We start from the raw sequence: 22,833 nt of genomic DNA, 5'->3' as shown, positions 1-22,833 counted from the left end.
ATATTCAATGAATCAAGAGACTAAACACAAGAGTAGCAGAAATGTGATTTATTGTAGCAAATAACATTGGATTTCCTGTTCTACAAAATGTCGAGAGCACCAGAAGCATTTAAGGATCGAGTGAAGGCTGTAAGAAATGCATTCACATCAAAGTAAATAAAATAGATATCGTACACACTTCACTTATTCTTTTCCTTCATTTATTCCCATTTCCATTATAGTTGGCATGAATCTCTCCCAACATTGTGTGTGAGCAAGCATATTTGCTGTTTACCAGTGTATAAACTGTGTGCAAATAGACAGCAAAAAATATCTAACAAAAGCTTTTTTTTCAAATGGCAATTTGCAACACATTTCATATTTCTGTAATATCTAAAATTAAGCAGGCATCACATCAGTGTTTTGCATACAGTATAATTTAATGCAACAAACTCAAATTGCACAGAGAAAAGGCTCTATTAAAGGGGCAATGGCAAAGACCAATGCAAAGAACTATAGGCCATGTAAACGTGGTCACTTAAGGGTGTATCCAAGTGCACCTCCTTTTAATTTTTACTGGTTGGAGAATGCTTTAGTGTTGTTTTACATTATTCAGCAAAATCATGTATCTGCTGCACATTGTGTCAAGTGTGTAGTTTGTGCTTCCTGATTGAATCACCAAATATGTGACACACTGGTAACGAAAATATACCAGGGACAAACGAAGTCCCTATAGAGGTGTTTGCACTTGTCTTTGTGTTGCCAACAAGCAGAGCTCTAAAAGAGGCAAAACGGGTGTTAACTGGGTGCCTATTACTGTATATTAATTCTACAATAAGCACACTTCAGTTTCTGTAAACATAAACTGTATTTGACTTGTGAAATGTGCATAATGGATTTTTGGAGAAGTCATACAAAAAGTGATGTGGGAAATGTGGATTTACAGTGAATATCCTCTGCCAGGAAAACCAAAAAAAGGATAGTGTTGAGGACAGCTTCCGCAGAGATACTGCTGGATTCTTTTTTTTTTATCTAATGTTAGTCACTGTAAGAATGTCTGATCAATTGTCAAATACAGTCAAATAACTATTACAGTAGGATCTGTATTTGCTTGCAAATTTCAGTGTCATCTCTGACTTGTCCAAAGGTCCAAATCTTCCTGTAGAACTTATAACAGGGGGGCAAGTCCTGATGTTCTGTCTGTGTTCACTTCAGATTGTTCTGCATGAAGCATGACAACTGTGGCCTTTTGCGCATTACGTCATAAAAAGGCAAAAATTATTATTATTATTATTTTTTTTTTTTTTAAAGGACAGCAGTTCAAACATCTTTCAAGTCATCTTGCAGCGATACTTCATGTTGTTTTGGACTTCGGAGTCAAGACTTCAGGTTTTACCATCTATGTTTTCAGCCCACCTGCCACTAGAAAAGAAGGAGGGAAAAATTATCACAACAACCTTCCGCCTTTGAGACATAGTGCTAGTTGATTTATCAATTTTGGTGGTGGTTTACAGTAGATTTTGGCTGAATAATACATTATTGTAAAACATATTCAACAACTTATACAAGGCAATTCTCAGCCTCAGGCAGAAACTAGAAAGCACAGACCAGAACCCCTGGATTGTCACATAAATCTCTGCCTGCTTTTATGAGATTTGCTCTTGAAAGATGGTTCAGTATCACTAAACTGTATGTTGGATAATATCTCTAGCTTCACAAGGAAAGAGAGTTTAAAGATATTAATTTGTGCTGGACCTCAGGAACAACAGTTTCAATTCTTCTGTTGTTCTAGAAATAACATAGCTCTGGTGATGGTAAACACAAAACTAACCTTCAACCCACCACCACTGGACACTGAAGTCGTCATCGCCTGTTTCTCAATGTCTTCTTGTTTTTTCCTTTTCCTCTCGACTGCTTCTGGATTTTTAACACCCCTGTATGTTGTCTGAAAAAAATAGAGTGGAATAATATCAAGCACTTACAGGCAATAGCTTCATTTAAAAAGGATTTCTATCGTGTTTATATATTAAAAACATAAACAAGCAGGCTTAACACATGCATGGTTTTCAAAAGCATTTTAGTCAATTATTTTATCACAACCTTTTCAAAGTGAAAGTTAAAAAAGTGTTCCACAGCCTGTTCAAAAAGCATAAGGCATGTTTAATCACAACTTGCAAATGGACATTCAACTGCCAAATAAGGCAACTCAGATAAAAGATGGAGCAGCTAACTGAAATGTGTGGGTTAGGGCTCAATGCTTTCATCTGCAGTGGTAAACGTGTAAATTGTCAGGGAGATTTGAACATCAAAACAGTGACTTGGAGCAGAAAGATGTGGTAGTTGAGATATCAGCCAATCCAAAAGATTCACCTGGCCATGAATAGTTTTCATTGTGGTCCATGTCTACTTACCTCGATACAACTTTAGCATGGCGCTTACGGGCATGCAAGTGGCTTTTCTGCACAATAAAAAAAAATCACTCACCACACTGCCATGGGCATCTACCTTTAATGGGGTATATATATTTAACAGCAGGCTGCAAGGATAGACTATACTTATTATATGACTAAGTACATATAGCTAAAACAAATGCAGTCTAAACAACCCTGCAGTAAACCTTATCTCTCCAAAGGATGTGTTCAAGGTTGTGATTTATCGCTTAGGCTAGGCTTTTTGGTTATTTTGGAGGCTGTAGAGTGCTAATGAAATGTTAGAGACACCCCTCAGTACAACAATACAAACTTACAGCCTACAATAAAGCCTACCTTCAAGATGGTAGGATTTAGTGCAGAGCTTATGTATTATAACTCATTCGATTTATTAGTACCTAATAATCTGGTGTATTAAAAAACTGTCTTGACAGTGTTTTAGCACTTGGCACATAGACAGTTTCCACTTATAAAAGAACCTAACGTTACCTCTTTTTGTCTCTTCTCAGCGGCCTCAGCTAATTGTCGTCTTCTTATCTCCTAAAAACACATATAGAAAACTTGTAAGGCACAACTGAAAGCAAACTGTCTTCACTTAGCTGTGCTGGGCCTGGAGCATAATACTTACCATGCCGGTGTTACTGAAGCTAAATACAGTCAACGCCTACTGAACATTGCCTAGTAGGGCCTATTGGTGTCGTGACAGATGATTAGTCAAATTAACGCAGCGTTAGAAGTTAATTTCCATCTAACCATATTGAATACTGGAATACAAGTGCGACTGCTTTAGTGACACAGCTGGAAATAAAAGTTTTGGTAAATTAACTCACTGGATCTGGAGTGACAACTACGTCGTCCGCTGCTCCACCAAGGCAAGGTAGGCACATCCCCATTCTTGATTTTATAGTCGAGGCAAAAAAAGCAACGTGGAAAATAAGTTATCAGTATCTCGGCAACTAACTAACTACCTAACTAGCCGATTTCAAATTGCTGGTGTGACAGTTAAGGCAACAGAAGCAGCAACTTCTAAATTACTCCCAACGGCTGAGGGGTCGTCTAGCATAACGTAACCGTTAGCTAACAGCTTCGGTTAGCTACAGTAACGTAAGCATTCTAGCTGATGTCTAGCTTAAGCTACCACTACGAGCCCAGTTACTTCTGCGAGCCACCTAATAAATTAGTTCTCCTCGCACCTCTTCCTTAATCGCTTCGGCATTTGAAAAATGTCTGCAGACGTCTAATTCAAGCCATATATTTTCTCCTCTGAGTTTGTTTTGGTTAGAGTTCAACTGGCTGACTAGTCTGACAAGGTAAGTTATGTTCAATAATGTTAAATGACAGGTTTCTGCTACTACGCTATAAACAAACTGTCAGCAATCAAAAGACTATGAGACTACTGCTGTTTTCGCAGTTAAAAGAGTAAAGAGTAGTAGTCTTATTTATACCACACCGTAGTTAACTTAATTGTGTTAAAATGTGTTAATTGTAGTAACGTTTGTGAAACAGGGTTTTGAACATAGCTCTGTGTGACATGGGGTGGGGGTACGCTACACGCTCGTCCTCTGATAGCTGGTCCAACTGCACCACCATGTGGCGATGAACGAAACGGACGTAATCGCCCTGGTCATAATATTAATAATAACAACCTGAGTAATATTAATCACCACTGTAACACCACTGACTGCTAATACTACATACCGATGGTTGGATTGCATGTCAATCACGACTAGTCACAAATAATTTTTAATTAATAAATAAATTCATTCATTCATTCATTCTTAATTGATAAATGCAGAGGGGATCAGAATATAGTCGGTTTAAGACATTTCCTGAATCCAGTAGCCTATAATTACTATATTGAGTTAGATTAAAGGTAAACAGCACAAAGCGAAAGAAAACTGAATATAGGACTTCTAGCTGATAACATTACACAATACAAAAATACTTAGAGTAATGGATTATTTAGGCCAAGTGTCACACAAATCCAAATCCAAGTCAAATATGTTTCAGAGAGTGTATGGGCTTTCCTCTCTTGTTATAGGCATAATTTGTTGCCAAACACGTAGCCCAGACTAATGATGAAGCTTCATATGAAGTGACTGATGCTACATACAGGAGTTCCGCCCAATCAATACTCTACAATCAATAGCCTGAGAGTTCATTGTTGTAGCACTTTACACTTTAAACTCCACCCATCCATCTTTGCTGCACTGCCCGGGCTACTTCACAGCCCAGTGCTGCACTGTGGGGATGGCAGGCTCATGAGATTGGACAGCTTTTGTAATTCTTCAAGTTGTCATTCCTAAACTTAGGCTACACATGGGGAATTTGTACTGAATGCGCAAGTACTTGCGATGGAAGTCAAGGTGTCACAGGCTCTTGGCAGCTCCTCAGGTAGGTTTAATTGCAAGTTAGGTGTAAACTAAAATTATTCAATAGCTACTGAATACTGAATCTGTTATAAGGATATACTATGTTATTTACCCTACTTTTGTATTTTTTGTTTAGTGGTTTGGTCTTTGAAATTAAGTGTTTATGCAGTCAGTTTATTAAAAAACAAAATTTTAATAAGTTTTGCAACCTCTTGTAACATGTTATGCATATATGACATATATGACAACAAAACCATCTTTGCACTCTAATTTTGTACTCAACATCAACGACATTCTTGCACATAAAAGTACACTTATACTTGTTAACAATTGTCCATTATAATGCTTAGTCTGTTATTCTAAAAACTGTTAATAATGCTGTAAAAGCTAATAATTGATGAGTGCAGAAGAGTTCAGTATACAGTATGAAATACTGTTAATCTACTTGGTGATTTATTTATGAACTGAGATGATAATGAATGAATGGAGAAAGTTAGTGAAGCTACATGAGTCAGTGATAGTTTATTTTAAGAAGAACCCACATGGGCACTTCCTTCATGTCATTTTCCATAAATGTGAAATAGACCATGTGGTCATGCCTACAATAAATAGAATACAAATCACATAATGTGAAGCGAGTGATGCCCTTAATGTGTCTTTTTGAAATGTAGCATTCATTTTATCATTGACATGTTTGCACGGCACTCAGGAATGCTCAGTGTAACCTTGTGCTGAAACATCAGTAGTCAGCCACAGACTAAAGAAAGGAGTGTGAAACTGTTTTCTAGGGAAATCTTCATTCACTTTAATGAACTATCAAATGCATGAATGCTGTGGCTTTTATTAGATGTTCTAAATAATCACTGAGCTAGGAAGAGATATATATGGCAAAAACTGTATATGTCATGATCGCTAATAGGACAGTGTTTTCTGTTTCTATCTGTGGATAATGTTTTGTGGTGTGCAGAGTCTCTGACATAGACAAGGGGGCAAATTGTGATGTGGTGGCTCTGCTGTAAGCTGGGTAAAGGAGAAATCATCAATCATCTGGTTTAGATCCTTTCAATCCATAAGTGTGTGCCCCCTCACCACATGTTCTTTGGTCACTCCTCACTAGAGACTACATAAAGCAGAGATGTCAAAGGAAATGTCTTTAAAAGAGTACTTCCACCAAGAGAACTGGTTCAACTAAAAACCTAGCACTTGTTTCACTTTTTAGTCACTTACCAGTCAGCTGGAAGTCAAGATCCTTTTTTGGAATCACTCTTTTTTGAGAGTTTGCATGCTGTTTTACAGTGTTGGTTATTATTTAGAATTGTGTCTGAAGGATCTAATGTTTTAACATTTTTTGTGTCTCCGTGCTGGTGACAGCCATGGCCGGAGATGAACTTATTAGAACTACAGGGTGGTGATGGCCCTAGTTGCTCCAGAGGCATGCGACCATGTATATACCTATATAGCAATTGTAAGTCGTTTGGATAAAAGCGTTAGCTAAATGAATAATGTAATGTAATGTACAACTTGGTGTACAAAGATCAAGGTCACATCTTCAAGGCCAAAAGTCATTGTGACTTTAAAATAGGTTTTTAGCCATAATTTAGCAATGAATTAGATGATTCCAGCTATCACACACATGTTGACTGTTACCACACAATGAGTAAACAATAACGAGCACAATAAGGGCTTTCCTCCTGCCTTTCACTTCCTGCCTCATTCTGAATTTTGAGTGTGATCGGAATCACATGACTGTAAACAACGTATTGCATCTAAAAATGCCAGGAGAAAACAAAAGCACCACATATACAGTAAGCTATACTCTCTAAGAATCTATCTTTATATACAGATCAAGTACATGTGTACCTGTTTAGCCAGTACATCTATGATAAACCTTAATAAATCAGTTAGACAGTCTATAAAAACTGATAAAATGATTTGGTGGGGGGGAGGGGGTTGTAATACTTCTTTAAAAAGTGTTACAACCATACCCTATACAGAATCAACTACTTTTTTGCTTTTAATATTTTTAAAGAGTGTCCTATGCAGTCTCTTTTGTTAGACCTAAAGATGTACAAAGTATTTTTTTGTATTAACTTGCTACATTGAAGTAGTGTTTATTAGGTATAAAGTTTGTTCTAGTTGACAAATTTACATACACACACACTCGCGAGTCATAAGACAGAGAAACATTGTTCTTTTATTTCACTATACGTGTTTTTGAAGCGTATCATATGGTGTTGCATCCATGTTTACTTCTTTTGTCTAATTGTTACAACTTACCCAAGCATGTGTTACAACCTCCCCTGTAGTGGGGTAGGCCGTAACAAAGGAACACAATGCATTTGACATCAGGTCATGAGTGAATTTGTGCCATTTGTAGTAAACAAATGTGGGTACTTTATATAAAAGTTTGAGAACGAGTTATAGTACCTCTCCCCTACATTTGTATCATCAATATAGTGATAAATTCAATTTAACGAAAAAACAAACACTTTATACCTTTTATTCACATCCTTTCAAGTATTCACTACATATATAAGTCTGGGCAGACTGGAAGTAAACTGCAACGTGATTGATTGGTGGAGTCATACAACTTCAGTAATTCATCTTAAAGAACACAGCATTTTATCTGCACACATTGGATTATAGAAGCAAAAGTGTTATGATTTTATAGAAACATCTATGTGGCCTTAAGTGATCACTGCTGACTAATGTAAGCTGTTTAAGAGATGTAAAACACACAGACCCGGTTGGTGTAGCCATCATGTAATGGAAAGACTCCTCTATAAATGCCCTCTAGACTGGATATACATCACCTTTAGCCTATATGTGTTATATGTGATAAACGCTGATGCCCCTTTTATTCAATTAACAAGTTGCTGGATAAGAGGCCCACCTGGTTGCACTCAAACAAAATTACATTTTCTTTATCAGCTGCTGACATTTCCATATTGTTAAGTGTTTGTGCATATACATTGATTGTATTATGCAATCCCCTAAGCTTATCAACTAACCCAAAAAGGCTTTGCGACATTTAGGCTATTGCAAAGCAGCAATTTAGTCATAGTGGTGGTAATATTATTTGCCAGACAGTCTGGCTATGGTTCCCACTGTATATGCTTGGATAAATGATGCTTTTACATTGTTAATGGAGTCACACTTTCCTCAAAATCCTCATAATAGATTCACAATTACTTGAGAGAGGAATTCAGTGACTCTGGGTTTTGAAATGTATTTGTTTAAATAAATTATCAACGTGCCAGTAAGCTCGTGCAGGAAGGACCTGCTCATTAATCGATCTACCTAGTGTCTCTGCGTTTTTTCTATAAATCTTCAGGACAGTATATTACTGCACTTAGACCACACAGTTGTAATGGACAAAGCACATTTCAGGGGAAGTGATTTTTTTCTGACCAGTTGTCCAGAGCTCTGGTAACTTAGATATAGCACTTTCCATGTCACTATTATTTCTTTGTCCTTCACGTGCAATAATCTCTGTTAACACTGCGCTTGCTGAGTGAACATGCACCGAATTGGTTAAACTCTATTTTGGATTCACTCAAACATATTGCTGTATTTTCAACTGTATTACACCACCCTCCATTCTTGCAGGCCTGTCTGTGTTGCATAGCCTTCTGGTAGTAATTGCCGTTGCTGTCATGAACTAAACTGTGCACATTTAAAATTTGGCATTTCAATAATGTACCGTACGCACCAGCATGTCTGGCAGCCATGTGTTGTTTTGTTGTGGACTCCACTGAGAAGAGATGCTGAAGGGAGATGTCGCCATTGAACCTGTGTAGAATCATTTCAGAGATGTAGAATACTTCTGAATGTTTGTGAGTCATGTTGTTTGGACTCTGAGTGCAGCCCCGCGGCTCTTCCTATTGGTCTTAATAAAGCTGAATACACACACGAGGGAGGACACATTCAAATCTGAGGCTGTGGATGTTATTTTTCCATTGTAAACAAATTAAAATGCATTATTGTATGCTAACTTGGTTAACCCTGGCAGTGACCTGTTTAAGATTCAGAATGGCCGCCTCCACATCATGTAATAAAGCAATTAGTTCAACATAATGGTTCGGTGGCTAAGAAGGGCAATGATGAATTTATAACATGCATTAAGCCATTTTTCTTCTTATTGTGCACATTATTCCAACTATTAACAGCGACATTGTCAGAGAAGAATTTACCATATATTACTGTGTAGGCTTACAGTTTGCTGTGTGAATGAAAAGTCATGAAAAATACACAATTCATATCCTACTTTTGTAGGATGAAAGGTAATCTTAGATAATGATTTAGTTCTTCTTATATATAGATAATCAGTCAGTGAGTTCTCTATGCCAATCTTCATTATTTTACTTTTGCTAAACAAAAACAGTTGACATATTGCTGTAGTTTTCTTAAGCTGGAAAATAAAGTCCATGGAAACAAAACAAAGTCGATTCAGTTCAGTTTAGACAAACGTTTATTCCAGAAATCATTCAAATTCATTCCTCAACAATTTAATTTTGTATATTTTGTTAGTCTTTACACATTATTACACGTCAGTTTAACTGTTATCTGGTTTCAATAGAAAAGTATAACCTGATGAGATCCGTTACACAGTTGGTTTTGGAAACCTAGAGGCCATATTGTTCCTCGTTAGTGTCAAGTATCAGTGGATAAAAAGGAATTTTAAACACGTGTTAAAAATGTATGCAGCAGTAACACGAGAGGGATAAGTAGGCAGCTGAACCGCTGTGATCAAATGTTACTGATATGAACATATAATCTATTACATTTTCCCTCTGATAACCTAAGCAACTGTTATTATGGTTTGAGTATGCGACAGGATGCCCCTTCAAGATAAAAGCAACAATAGAGATACTTAATAACACGATTGGTACTGTAGACTCACACTTTGATCACCACTTTGTCTCTTTCTTGTCTGTGTTTTGCAGGGTCATGTCATCAGAACAACTTTATGTTCCTGCCCCTGCTGGAGAGTCAAACCTCCAGCTCCTCTGGAACACACAGACATGTTCCTATCAATCCGCTCAGCCGCTCTGTGTCCTGGAGCTCCTCGCTTGCCAACAGTTTCCACTCTGGAGGCACAGAGACCGACCAACATTCTGGTGAGTTTGCCAGCAGCACTTTTTTTTTAAACATGCATTATTATCTATCTACCATCTGCCCATGCTTGTTGGGCATATTGCTGCACACCTAATGTGAAAATAAAGTATAAGGTTAATACTGATTTAAGCTAATTCCTTAATAAATATGGACCACGCTGAGTCTACTCATCAGAATTCAGAAATTATACCGCACTTTCTCAAACACAATCAACAACATCCTGTGAGAGCATTAAAATTCTTGTTCACTGTTTCAAAGCTGAATGGAAGCGTTGTGTTTCTGTTCACAGGAGGTGAGAAGCTATTATTTTATCACTAGGTAATCAGTCGAATCTGAAAATGAATAAAAATAACATCTGGAAGCCAATATGAGGTGGTTTATACAGGAGTTAAATCTCTCCAAGTTAGGGAAAGTTAGAAAACATTTTTGACTGAAGACAGAACAGAGAAAAGGGGATTCACTATAAATAAAGATGAAGGTATAGGTGCATTTTTTCTTCGTGCCTTGATAAAACATATCACTCAGTGGGTAAAAACTAGAAAATACAGCTACATTTGGACTCACAAACATCTGATATTACTTCCCAGGAGTAACAGGAGTGTTTATGAGGCTATTGAACACAATGAATTAATCCATTAGTGAACTTTTGAATTGACTGATTTATCATTTTAACAATTTATCAAATATTCTCTGGTTGGTGCTGGTGACTCACCACTTTTCACTGTTTTGTACCAATGTAAAATGTTACCAAATGTTCTACACTAAATAATTATTTGATTAATCAAAAAAAAAATGAATTGATAGTGAAATGGTATGGAACTGGATGGTTTGACCTGAATATGAAGGGGAAAAGTTTAGACCCTCAGTTGAACTTTTTGCTCTGAACTTTTAAAATAACTTCATCAGCAGATCCCTCGGCTGCTAAGCCTGAGAGCAAGTGATCAGTGTTGACGTTAGAGGTATTTATCATTCAGGACAGTCTTGAGCAAGTTCTTTGATTCCTTGAACATCGTGTGAACATAGAACCCTTTTATGCAACCAGCAATGTGTTGAATATTATAATATAATTATATATTAGGGGTAGCAAATCTTTGACTGCTTTGACTCTGAATGTGATTAAAAATCTCTCCCTACACTTGTTTGTGACCTTTTCTTTGACTTAAATATTTGATTACTAATTCTATTTATGTTTTTAAGTATCCTATTACCATGATAATCTAACTGCTATAGTGCAGGTAAGTCATTGTTGACAGCCACAAAAAGCTGAAAATTAAGTTTGTGCCCTAAATTGGAGAGCATTCCAGTGCAGGATGTTAGATGTTTTAACGGTGAAAATTATTGTTTGGCTTTTGATGCAAAGATGTTGTGAAAGCTAACCACTTTTGGAGGCTACAAGAGTATCATTTAGTACATGAATACTGTCAAAAGTAGTTCATGACTGTATATTTACATGCATTTTCCTGAGGTGAATAATGCCTAAACCCTTTGTGGTTCTTAGTTGGAGCTGATTGTCGACAGCTCAGTTAGTCCCCATTTTAACCACAAGGTGTCAGTATTTTGTTTATTTAAAACCTCGCTCTCTCTGCAGCACTGGCATCTGACCTACATCTCTAAACTAACAAGCAGGAGTGGAAGAGATAGAATTTTAAATGGGACTGACCATATAAGAGCTTACTTATTTATTCATTGGCCCAGTGGAAGAAATGCATTTGCCTGGCATCTTTATGACATGTTATAGGGGTTGGCACGAAGATCCCTGCCTCCAGTCCTCAATAAACAACAGAACAGTGGGAGGAGGAGGGGCGTGCTGAGCAGCAAGAAAGCAGATGGTATTTGCATCTATAACAGATGCCAGACTACTCCTTAGAATACCAGCACAGGCAGACTGATACACAAAAGTCGGACCACAGACCAAACGACCTATTTCATTGTGACCTCGTGAAGGCTGACCAGGTCACAGCTGCTGGTCTGTAACTGTGTGGTTGACATTGAGATAAGACCAGTGACCTTGCAGATAATCCATGACATGGTTTCTGCTTTGTTAATACTATGCAAGTGAAGACCTACAGCAAAATGATAAGAAGACAAGATTGTTTTGCCTACATACTAAGGTGTAGGTTTCTCGGTTTCATTCATTCTTACATTAAATATGTGATTGATAAAAAAGCTTATTCCATTTTACCGTGACACATATAAATTGTAGAAGCTGCCAAAAACACAACTGACAAAACAGAAATATATTATTTTAGGTAAGAAATTAAGGATTTCTTAAAATGAAATTCAATGTTATGTTCTATTACTCCACATCTATAATGACCTACATAAACTCTCAATTGCCAGCATGATAAAGTTACTAGTTTTAATATTCAGCTATCAAACTATACTGCAGCCATTTTATTTAACACCCTGCTCGGTTTCATGACTGATATAACTCAAACAAGGGATCCCCTGCCACTACTGCAGCAGTGTGTCAGCACTGAGCTGTGAGCCCTGTAGTAGTAAACTATTGTATTGATTGTTTTGAGTTTTTCTCACAGCCTTGCAGTCTTAAATGCCTGCCAAAGCAAATGGTTCACAGCCTAAAAAAAAGTCATATGGCCCATATTCCTTTTATTGATACTTTGGTCCTTTTTTTGCATAAAGTTACAGTTAAGCCTGAATATGGCAGTCAGCCAACACACTGATGGCTTCTGTCAACAGCACTGGATATTGTCCTCTGTGTTTTATGTTGAAGATTACATATGTCAGCCAGGTTTAGAAAATCTGATGGCCCTTGTGCATGTGAATGATTTAGAATGACTTTTCAATGATTTTTAATTGGTGAGGGTTCAGAGTTTACTGCAAGGGAGCAGAATTGCCTGATGGATTTACAGTGGCTTAAATGTTAAATTATGTGGACTTCAAAAATAAAAATCCATATTAGATCAATTTAAATGAAGCTAAATGTTTTGAACTAGCACTGAATGCATTTTAGTTAGTACCCAGACTGTATTTTCCCTAATAGTCCATCAGACTATGTGATGCCTTACCCTATGGTGCAAGCTTTCAGCGCAGGTAACAGATGATGATTGACGAGCGAATCAATCCATGTCCTTGTCGGTCCATTTAAGATCTTCTGCCCCTGGTAATTTCCCGCATCTTATTTTGGTGTCAGTAAATCAGGACGGACGGGGTGAGGGGAGGGGGGGCGTCTCAGGACCTCCCCTACCGTCCGTCACCATGACAACAGCCGTGGATGGTGGTGGTAGGGGACGGGAGGGGGGAGCATGCGGAGCTTAGACAGGTGTTGCTGGGGTTTGCGCATCGCCCATGAGATTGTTTGGCAGGATGGGAGCTGCGAGAACACCTACGCAACCTCACCATAGTTTCATATGTATTCTGCAATTTTGCTTTTTCAAATACGGAATTCAATTAACGCTGTGAACCAACTGAACGTCGCAATGGTGCACCACTCGGGTTCAATCCAGTCCTTCAAGCAGCAGAAAGGTTGGTCGATATAACGTGATCGTTTCGCGCCCGGTGATGGTTTATTTTTGAGCTGAGCGTGATGGGTGGCGACTTTTCTTCTCTAGTTAAACAGTTTGTGATGTTAAATGATACTCACAGAGGCATGCGACTGTACTTGCTGTAAGTGTGACGCAGAGTTGGAGGTCTTGTAGCGTCCTCCTCCTGGGATGAATCCTGTTTCTGAGCCTTGTGCGCTTTGATATTTTATTCACTAGTTGTTGCACTAACTCTATTGCCTAAGTCATTATTGTTAAGCGGTAGGCTACATAGATCTACTTAAAGCAGATAGGCCTATTTCTAAGGAACACCTTAAATATGACTAAATTCATCAGGAACTGTTCAAATTTAGAAACATCACAAGCTATTTAAAGTAAACCATGTTTGTTGATGGATGCAGGTAATGCTGCACAGAGAAAGACATGACCTTTCTTCACAAGACAAGCAATGCAGATCTTTGAAAGGGTGATGTTTGAACTCACAGTAGTGTAGGCTATACTAGGAGAACAGTGAATAGTTTGTGCTAAAGGTGAAATAGCTTGTGTGTGAGGTTTTAACAGTAAAAAAACCCTCTTTACTCAGCAAGTTATTGAAAACGCAATATGAGACATGAGACTCTATTTGACGTTGGTGTCCATTTGGTATGTTTGTGTTGTGGACTGGCAATAACTTAGACACAGATCATGTAACAAACTGTAAAGTGAGGGAAAGATAGTTGGTCTCCACACATTAGAGCAAATTTTGTCAAATCTGGATGTAAAAACATCTATGGCGTCTTCAATTTGTGTCCATTACATTCCAGTTAGATTACTCTACTGCACCAGTATTGATTTAGACCGAAAGTAGGGCTCTTTAGAGAACATTGGTGATTCTTTAATACTTTGTGTTAATTATTAATGCACTGGCTGTCTAAATTTAGAAGTATGGTGAAGAAACATCTTGTTTTCATGCTGACACAGGCTCATGAACAGGGAGCAATGTGCTATTTTTCTTTCTATACCTGGCTGAGGAGGATGAAAGGGTCTATAGGTTTCTGATGACACGCTGAGCTGAGCAGGTAGACATCTCATCACTTAGGGATGCCCTGCTGAAGAGGGTGTAAGCTTAGCTGCTGTAGCTCATTTGTCTTCGCTGGTTTTAAGTGTGAAAAAAAACCCCTGCAAAGTGTTGAACAAAAAAAAGAGAGGAAAGCAGTGTTTTATTTTTTCAGGTCTACCATGACCTACATGCACAGTATGGACTGCACCACATGAATCCATAATGGGTTTGTTTGTACTTTTTATTTATTTTTATGTTTCATATGAATTGTGTTCAATGCAGCAATTATTTTTCTCTTATATAAAACAGATTGAACCACTTCCTGGCTTCAGTCCAGCCTACAGGAAATCTGTAGAACAACATGATATCAGATTTATGGAAAAATCTGACTATAGACTTGGGAGCCCACTCATTATTTCAGTGACTGCTAAGTGCACCATTAAACTGAAGTCAAAAGGGGTGAATGTTGTCTCAGAAAGTCCTGCTGAAGCAAAATTCAGAAATTATCTTGCACTTCCTCAGACACAATCAACAACACCCTGTGAGAGCATTAAAATGCTTGTTCACTATTTGAAAGCGAATGGAACTTTGTGTTTCTGTACACAGGAGGTGAAAAGCTTTGTTAACTAAGACGTTACTGCTAGGTAGTCAAATCTGAAAATTAATAAAAATAACAACTGGATGCCAATATCAGGTAGTTTATACAGGAATTAAATCTCTCCAGTTTCCCTAAAAGCTGCTGAGCTGCAGGTAAGAAAACATTTTTGATTGAAAACAGGACTGAGAATTAGAAAAAGAGATTCATTATGGATAAACATAAGATGAAGATGGATTTTCTTTTCTTGCCTTAATAAAACACATAACTCAGTTGGTAACAACTAAAAAAAAATACATTAGGACTTCAAGGCAAAAATGACTCACAACCATCTGATATTACTTCCCAGGATTTGATTGAATTTCAAATGTCTTTTGGCAGACTAATCATGAACTCTTTTTTGGCAGCATGTTGATGAAAGTTGTTGAAACTTATTTACACACTTAACACAGTATTTCCTTTAAGCACATCAAAATTTAAAAGGTACCTTGTTCTACAATCAAATACTTAAGTGTTAATTAAAGCTTTGTTCATGTTTCTACATGTATTATTATAGAGTTGCAATGACTTGTTGATTAATAACTTTGTTATTAATAATTTAAGTCAGTTTTCAAACAAAAATGCCAAACATTTGATGTGTTCAGGTTCTCAAATGTGAGAGTTTGCTGCCTTTCTTGGTTTTGCATGACGGCGAATTGAAGGTTTGAACTGTTGTTTGGACAAAACATTTAATGATGTCACCTTGTGCTGTAGGATAGTGATGGGCATTTATCACAGTTTTCTGGTGTTTTATAGACTAAATGATGAACTGATTTATTGAGAAAATAAGTTGTAGATTAATCAATAATGAAAATAATGGTTAGTTGCAGCCCTATATTATACTTTTTTTAAATTTATTATCATGCACTTTTACACCACTAATCCAACTTCTCCTAAAGTTTCTTAAGAATCAAGGTTATATCAGTCAATATCCTGCTAATTTTCCTCATGGAAATAGTTTATGGATTAGTCTTTTTTATTTTTAAGAAACGTATGTGTGTGTTTTTTTGTCGGTGGGATGGTTCAGTGGCAGAGAGTCCTGTCCCCTGTCCTGTTAGACTATGCTTTTTTAACTTTGTAGACATGTGCTCATATACAGTAAATGTGTGTTGACCGTGTGTGTGCTCATGTGCAAACCTTTGGTAGCACAGTACTAAGCAGGCCACCTGTCCTCTTATGCAAGCAGGCAGATGGTTTTCCAGACAATATTTTCAGGACAGATTTGGGGAGAGCACATATATACTCATATTTCATCTGCGATTTTAACAGGCTACTGTAAAATATTAGGCCAACATCAGTTTTATGTAAGATGAGTTGATCCATTTTGTGTAAAAATGCCTTTTATCTAATTGTACCACAAAACAAAGAGGCTGTTTTGTTCTGTGTGTGTGTGTTTATCGTCTGGCAGTTACCAGCTTTAACACTTTCACAGTCTTTAAATAGTCAGTGGTTGTTTTGTTGCTAGGTTATAAGAACAATAGTGGCAGAAGTTATGCAGAAGTTATGCTTTGCACAGTTTAATAATGTCTGCAAAACACACTGATTTGGGAAATGTTGTGTATGTTCTTCTTGATAATGTTTACTGAAGACAGAGTAGTTGATATGCATTCCCTGATGAAACGTGTACACATGGATACAACAGAGGCTTTGCAGAAAATCCTGTGACGTAGTACAAATCACAAGCAATCGGGCATAAGAAGATAGTGTGACGCTAAAGGAGCGGGTAAAAATACAGATTAAGAGAGAAGGAAGATGTTTAATCTGCTCAAATGATGCAACCCAGAGGTTGTGCCAGGACTGTATAATGAGGTCCTGAACTGTTTAAACCGTGGGTAAAAAGTGCCATCTGCTCAGTGGTGTGTTCAGGGTCAAGCTGCCAGGCTGGACTGCACGTGAAAAACAGACGACAACTGCAGACATTGTCTGTGAAGCAAGTTAATAGCTATTTCAGACTGTTTTTACTTTTTTTTATTCTCCAAAAAGCATAATGACATCCACCGCGATTCACAATGTGGTGAAAAATAAAACATAAAGAGGTCCAGCGGTTTATAGACAAATGGTGATGTGTTTTTCATCACTGGGGGTTAAAAATGATCAGCTGGTGTAATTAGATGCACTATGTTTTAATCACACATATATTAGTTTCAGGTCAAGTCAATAAGCCGTTTGTGATATTAACTGCATTAATTATCTACAATATTCTATTGTATGTCATAGTCACTGAAGTCAATAGCTTTTTTAGCTAAGGCAGTAATACAATTTCAGTATATAAATTTTGAATAGTTAACCATAATTTACCATTATTAAATTAATGAATGACCAAGCTGGTATTACTTATTTGTATTTGAGTGGATAAATTATTGCTGTGGTAAATCACAAATCACGTGGAAGAACACGAATTTATTATTACGTACTGAAACATTGACAGAGAATCCTGAAGATTTTGAAATGACTATGCTGTTTACTTTTTAATGCCCCACCACATGGTACCAGGAACATATTTTAACTTGTTGTGATTTATTTTCACATTTCTTGCATGGATTAAAGTGAAAATTCCAAAAAATTCAGTATGTAATGAAGAAATCATGCGATCCACACCAGAGATCCCTCATCATTTGCTATTCACACTGTGCTTGGCCAGCCAGGATTATTGGTGTGCCTCGAGTATTAACAGTGCAACATAAGATATAAGCTGAGCTAATGACACTGTTCTAAATACTCCCTGTGAACTCAGCTCTGTCTACGTGTTCTTTGATACTGTGCCAGGATGAAACGCACTAATTACTCAGATAATGTTTCTGTAGGAGAGGCTGCTTCCACGTGATCATGTTTAGAAATGCACCGCAGCAGTGTGTTGGACCTGCTTCTCTAAGCTTGAGTGTGTGTGTTATTTTTTCGTGTTTGCCCACTGTTTTATAGCAGGGATCGCTGAAATGTGCTCTGTAAGGGGAAAGCAATAATGATGTGTGTTGCTTTTAAAAAGTTCCTGATGCACAGTGTTCCTCAGTTGAAAGTTGTAACACTGAAAGTGCTATGAGCCGAAGATGGATGAATAATTGAAGGTATAGAACTTGAATATATAGAGATGTGGTGGGAAACAGCCCACTGACCTGAAATGTTGTTGCTGTTTGCTGCTGTGTAAAAGCCTTGCAGATAATGTCTAAATGCTTTAGTTTCTGCTCAGGTCTCTCAGTGATCGTGGACCAACGTGACTGAAAGCAAAAGTTTATTTTTACAAAAATTGTCACAGCTTGTTTTACTGCCTTTGATATGTGACCGCTTGATCATAAAATCATTGACATTTTTTAAATGAATTGTTTGCTCTTCCAGCTGGCCCAGAGTAGATTGGTGACAGTCGCAAACAGATACGTAGAGGAATAGTGCTGTGACACTGCCAAGTTTTAGATTTTTATGTTTGTCAACAGAAAAAAAAATTGGTAGACATGTATGCTACACACAGTGTACAGTCACAATGGTACATATATAATATCATGCACACGTGCACAGAATCGAAACAAAAACCTGTTAATCTCGCATCACAAGACTGTCATGGGCAAGCTGCGCAGGAGAGATCCAAATCCCGATCACGACCTTCATTGAAGCTCATCCAGCTCCCCCTCAGCTGAGCCTTGAGTGAGCGGGTGTTTGTGAGAGCACTCACAGGACTGTCGTCAAAGCCCTGTATCATGCTTATTCAGAGACAATTTGGAGGTGTTTTTTCCCCGCATCACCTCACAGCGAGCGTCCACTCCCTGCAACTCTTGATCTGTTTCTTTTTTATTTGTCACTCCTGCGTCCCTCCTCCCTGAGCAGGACTCAGTTACAGCCACACAGACTCCCATACCAACTGGCACGCACTCGCACATAGAGTCCATCCACACACAGGATTAATTTTCTCCTGATAAATAGTTTTAGCCAGTGCACAGCAAGATTAAACACAGGATTTCACATTAGATCAACCATTTATATATTTATATAGACTTGCACAATGCAGTCTTCTGCACAACTGCTCTGACTGTGGGACAGAGTTCAGAGTCTGCCTGCATGTGAAAATGAAGCTAAAGCTTTGGAACAGGGCAGTGATCATGAGATAACCCTTATTATATCCTTAATATCCGCAGTCTGAGAGATTTGACAAAGTGTCATCTGCACACGCTCTGAAATGTCCATGAAAGCAACCCTGTCCAATTTGGGTCTACTATAAACACTGAATCCTTTGGGACTACCGAGCTTTGTCCATGAGCCTTGCCAATGTGTGTTGGGACTATGGCCTAGAGTCCAGTAAATTTACCTTTTTGACAGTATTACTACATAGCAGAAATTTTTTATAAATCCATCAGTATAATGAAGAGAAAGAGGGCATGTTGATTGAAGAACGTATCCAGTGTTAAGTCTCCCATCTCCAATCCACAGAGACTGTGAAATTATGGCACTCTAGGCTTTTTGCCCTCTTGAGTGGAAGCTCACAGCTCGCTCTAATTTACCAGCCAGTCGTAAAGCATGTTTTTGCTGCGTTTGTTGCTGAGAGATACAAACCCTCTTGCTCACTGGACCATAAAATCTCTCGTTTGTGGAATGTGCTTGCAGATGTAATTGGCACAATATGACTCTTAGCTTAAAAACCTACAACTCACTATTGGTTTGAAAGATCGGATTTAATGGAATTGACTGAAATATTAAATGCAATGAGAGGAACTGAATGCATGTGTACACTGTGGAAATAATTAAAGTACTGGGAAATCCAGCAATCAAGTTGTTGTTAGCCTGAAGACAGATTACCTTTCTGACATAAACAAATACGTAGATGTAAGTTTAATGTCGGATTTTGTGCTGAGCAATCATAAGTTTAAATTTAAAAGACTTTCATTTCAAACTATTTTTAAAAAAATCTGTCTTAGCATATGAACATTTATACGTTTCACTTTCTCAGTTATTCATTGTATTGCTTTTGGATGGAGTTCACAACTTTCATTCATTTCATATCTGTGGGGCTGCACAGGAAATAAACAGTGCGATTAGTGGTTCCCCTGGGCCCTCAAGCTCACATATTTAACTGTCTCCATTCTCACCCAACAGCACAGGGAAATCCCATTGAGTGAGAATGCAGTGAGAATGAGTTATTGCGCAGTTTACATCGCAGACCCTCAGGATGCAGAGAGGGAATTATCAGTGCAGCTGAACGTTTCAGGAAGGTCACTGAGAGAATTCCTCACTGCAGGTGACAGTAAGTCACGCTCCCATTTGACAGCAAACACCTTCGTTTCATGAATAAATATGTCAGGAGCTGCAGAGCTGAAGCTGCTGCCTGGTGTGAAGGTCGGGCACAATGACCTGTTTCCATCCCTGTGCATTCTTTATTGTTATTAACCTATGAGTCGGACCCACTATCACCTTATTGCTTTTTATCGCTGAAATAACCTTTAAAATGACCTCTGCTGGTATTAATAAAACAATGGATTCTGTTATTCCATGTATCTTTGTTAAATTGGTTGCAGCACTTTCAAGCGTAGTGCATCATCATGCTGTTGTGTGATTTGATAGAGGGGGAGCACTAATGGTTTAATGTGCTCCCCTATAAAGGACGGACATTATCACCATCACTGTAGCTCATAAAATGATGGACCAGTTGATGATTTCTCTCTCCCTCCCTTTTTTCCCCACTCACTCCCTTGTTTAGAGTTCATGTACTAGATCTGCTAAGCATTGTAAACAGATTATTGGAGATTTTATTTGTCTTTCTTCTTGCTGAATTTAGTTTTTTTTGTTATTAGACATTTATGAAATGGTTTTCTAGCAGTTATGGGTTACAGTATGGAGTTCTTTCTTGAGCATGTTACTAACAGTCTTAAGTTACTGCCTGAGTATGCATTACTGAACATGCAAACTATAATGTAACTATATACATAAATATTAGTGAATGGAGTCTTTCATTGTGGTATTGGTATTAGCTGCTCATTCCAACTGGTATTTCAGTGATTTTAGTATTTCACTTTCATAAAGTCGGCGGACTCCCATGAGCCAAATTCAGAGGTCTTTAGTGAAATCCTCCCGGCCTGATAAATGTCCACACAAGACAAATTTCTCTTAAGAGACACAATAAAGGCTAATCTAATGTAATCGTTCTTACTCCCAGGCCTCAGTTTGTTTGTGTGTTTTCTGTTCTAAATTTGTAGTCTAAGCTGAGACTTTTCTTAAACTTAGAGTAGTACTTTCCTTTACCGGTTAACTGACCTTGTGGAGTGGAGTGCCCGTGTCATGCATCTATGTCACTGGCTCATTCATTAGTTGTTTGGCTACCATCTGATACATGCCAGCCATAACTATCCTAAACTTCTCCTTGACTACTCTGCTGATACCTTCATGGTAATGCTATTTGCTACCGTAGGTCGTGCCCACCACCCCCAACCTTGTCCTTATGTAATACGTTTTTTATATTGTTGACTTCAGTAAGATTTAATATCATGTACGTATTTAGTAAGGGGAAATTAGTTCTCCCAGTATAGCTTTATCAAAGAGCAGAGCCTAATCTATCTATAGCTTTATTGTGCTTTCTTTTCTTTCTGTGTTTAAACAAGTTTTAAGTGACTAGTGAAATGACCTCCACTCTTCCTCTTTCCCTCTCGTCCTCAGGCATGCACACCAGCATCAGCGAGATCCTGAAGGAGAAGAGCCTGAAGCCATCTCGCCGCAGCCTGCCCTGCCTGGCCCAGAGTCAGACTCATCCAATCAACCTCAACCACTTCCTGTCTGTGCCGCTGAGCCCGGAGCCCAAACCAGAAGTTGAGGTTCTGAGTCAAAGCATCAGCACCTCCTGCAGCCTCCTCCCCCCTCAGACAGGTCAGTCCGCTGAGAGGGACTTACTAATATTTTCCTAAACCCATTAGTGGATAAGATGCTTCAGTCATGAGAGAGTGGCTGCATCAGTTTGCATCACTGATATACAGTATCTCACAAAAGTGAGACCTTGTAACACCAACGAGTCACATGACACCGGGGAAGGAAAAGGGCTAATTGGGCCCTGTTTGGACGTTTTCACTTAGGGGTATACTCGCTTTTGCTGCCAGCGGTTTAGACAATGGCTGTGTGATGTTTTAATTTGATATTGTTATACAAGCTGTGGGCGGTGGGCTGGTGCAGTGGTTAGCGCTGTCGCCTCACCGCAAGAAGGTCATGGGTTCAAACCTTTCGCCCGATGTAAACTGGGATTGGCTACAGCCCCCCGCGATCCTGTATGCAGGATAAGCGGATGGATGGATGTACAAGCTGTACTTTACATTGTAGCAAAGTGTCATTTCGTCAGTCTTGTCACATGAAAAGATGTTTACAAAAATATTTACAAATATGTGAGGGGTGTACTCACTTTTGTGAGATCCATCCATCTTCATCCGCTTATCCGGGATCGGGTCGCGGGCTTTTGTGAGATACTGTACATATATATATATATATATACAGTGAGGAAAATAAGTATTTGAACACCCTGCTATTTTGCAAGTTCTCCCACTTAGAAATCATGGAGGGGTCTGAAATTGTCATCGTAGGTGCATGTCCACTGTGAGAGACATAATCTAAAAACAAAAATCCAGAAATCACAATGTATGATTTTTTAACTATTTCTTTGTATGATACAGCTGCAAATAAGTATTTGAACACCCGTCTATCAGCTAGAATTCTGACTCTCAAAGACCTGTTAGTCTGCCTTCAAAATGTCCACCTCCACTCCATTTATTATCCTAAATTAGATGCACCTGTTTGAGGTCGT

At 38.2% G+C, this 22,833-nt stretch overlaps 2 protein-coding genes across 10 annotated transcripts in view; one reads left to right on the top strand and one right to left on the bottom strand.

The window, feature by feature from the left end:
- Positions 1 to 33: 33 nt before the first annotated feature.
- On the bottom strand, positions 34 to 3,818 carry LOC123961701 (small VCP interacting protein). Of its 2 annotated transcripts, XM_046037295.1 has the most exons (5): positions 3,239 to 3,818; positions 2,898 to 2,948; positions 2,391 to 2,437; positions 1,811 to 1,924; positions 1,373 to 1,401 (listed from the first exon to the last, which is right to left on the bottom strand). In XM_046037295.1, exons 1-4 carry the CDS (start codon positions 3,299 to 3,301, stop codon positions 1,843 to 1,845), a joined length of 243 nt encoding a protein of 80 aa, XP_045893251.1. In that variant the 5' UTR covers positions 3,302 to 3,818; the 3' UTR covers positions 1,373 to 1,401; positions 1,811 to 1,842. The 2 variants fall into 2 exon arrangements, with proteins under 2 accessions (XP_045893249.1, XP_045893251.1); XM_046037293.1 differs by lacking the exon at positions 2,391 to 2,437 and having other exon boundaries at positions 34 to 1,401; positions 3,239 to 3,777.
- Positions 3,478 to 22,833, top strand: part of LOC123961670 (anoctamin-3-like) — a 42,278-nt gene continuing 22,922 nt past the window's right edge. For 4 of the 8 annotated variants that reach the window (XM_046037227.1, XM_046037224.1, XM_046037225.1 and 1 more), the window contains exons 1-3: positions 4,670 to 4,802; positions 9,727 to 9,900; positions 21,705 to 21,911. In XM_046037227.1, coding sequence (XP_045893183.1) covers positions 4,763 to 4,802; positions 9,727 to 9,900; positions 21,705 to 21,911 — 421 coding nt within the window. In that variant the 5' untranslated portion in view covers positions 4,670 to 4,762. Of the gene's footprint in view, positions 3,719 to 4,669; positions 4,803 to 9,726; positions 9,901 to 13,169; positions 13,385 to 20,166; positions 20,299 to 21,704; positions 21,912 to 22,833 lie in introns of those variants that run through there. The other 4 variants (XM_046037231.1, XM_046037229.1, XM_046037228.1 and 1 more) reach the window with 3 other exon arrangements.

Source organism: Micropterus dolomieu, linkage group LG22 (assembly GCF_021292245.1).
Source record: "Micropterus dolomieu isolate WLL.071019.BEF.003 ecotype Adirondacks linkage group LG22, ASM2129224v1, whole genome shotgun sequence".
Taxonomy (NCBI): domain Eukaryota; kingdom Metazoa; phylum Chordata; class Actinopteri; order Centrarchiformes; family Centrarchidae; genus Micropterus; species Micropterus dolomieu.
This window is presented reverse-complemented; position numbering and strand designations above follow the sequence as displayed.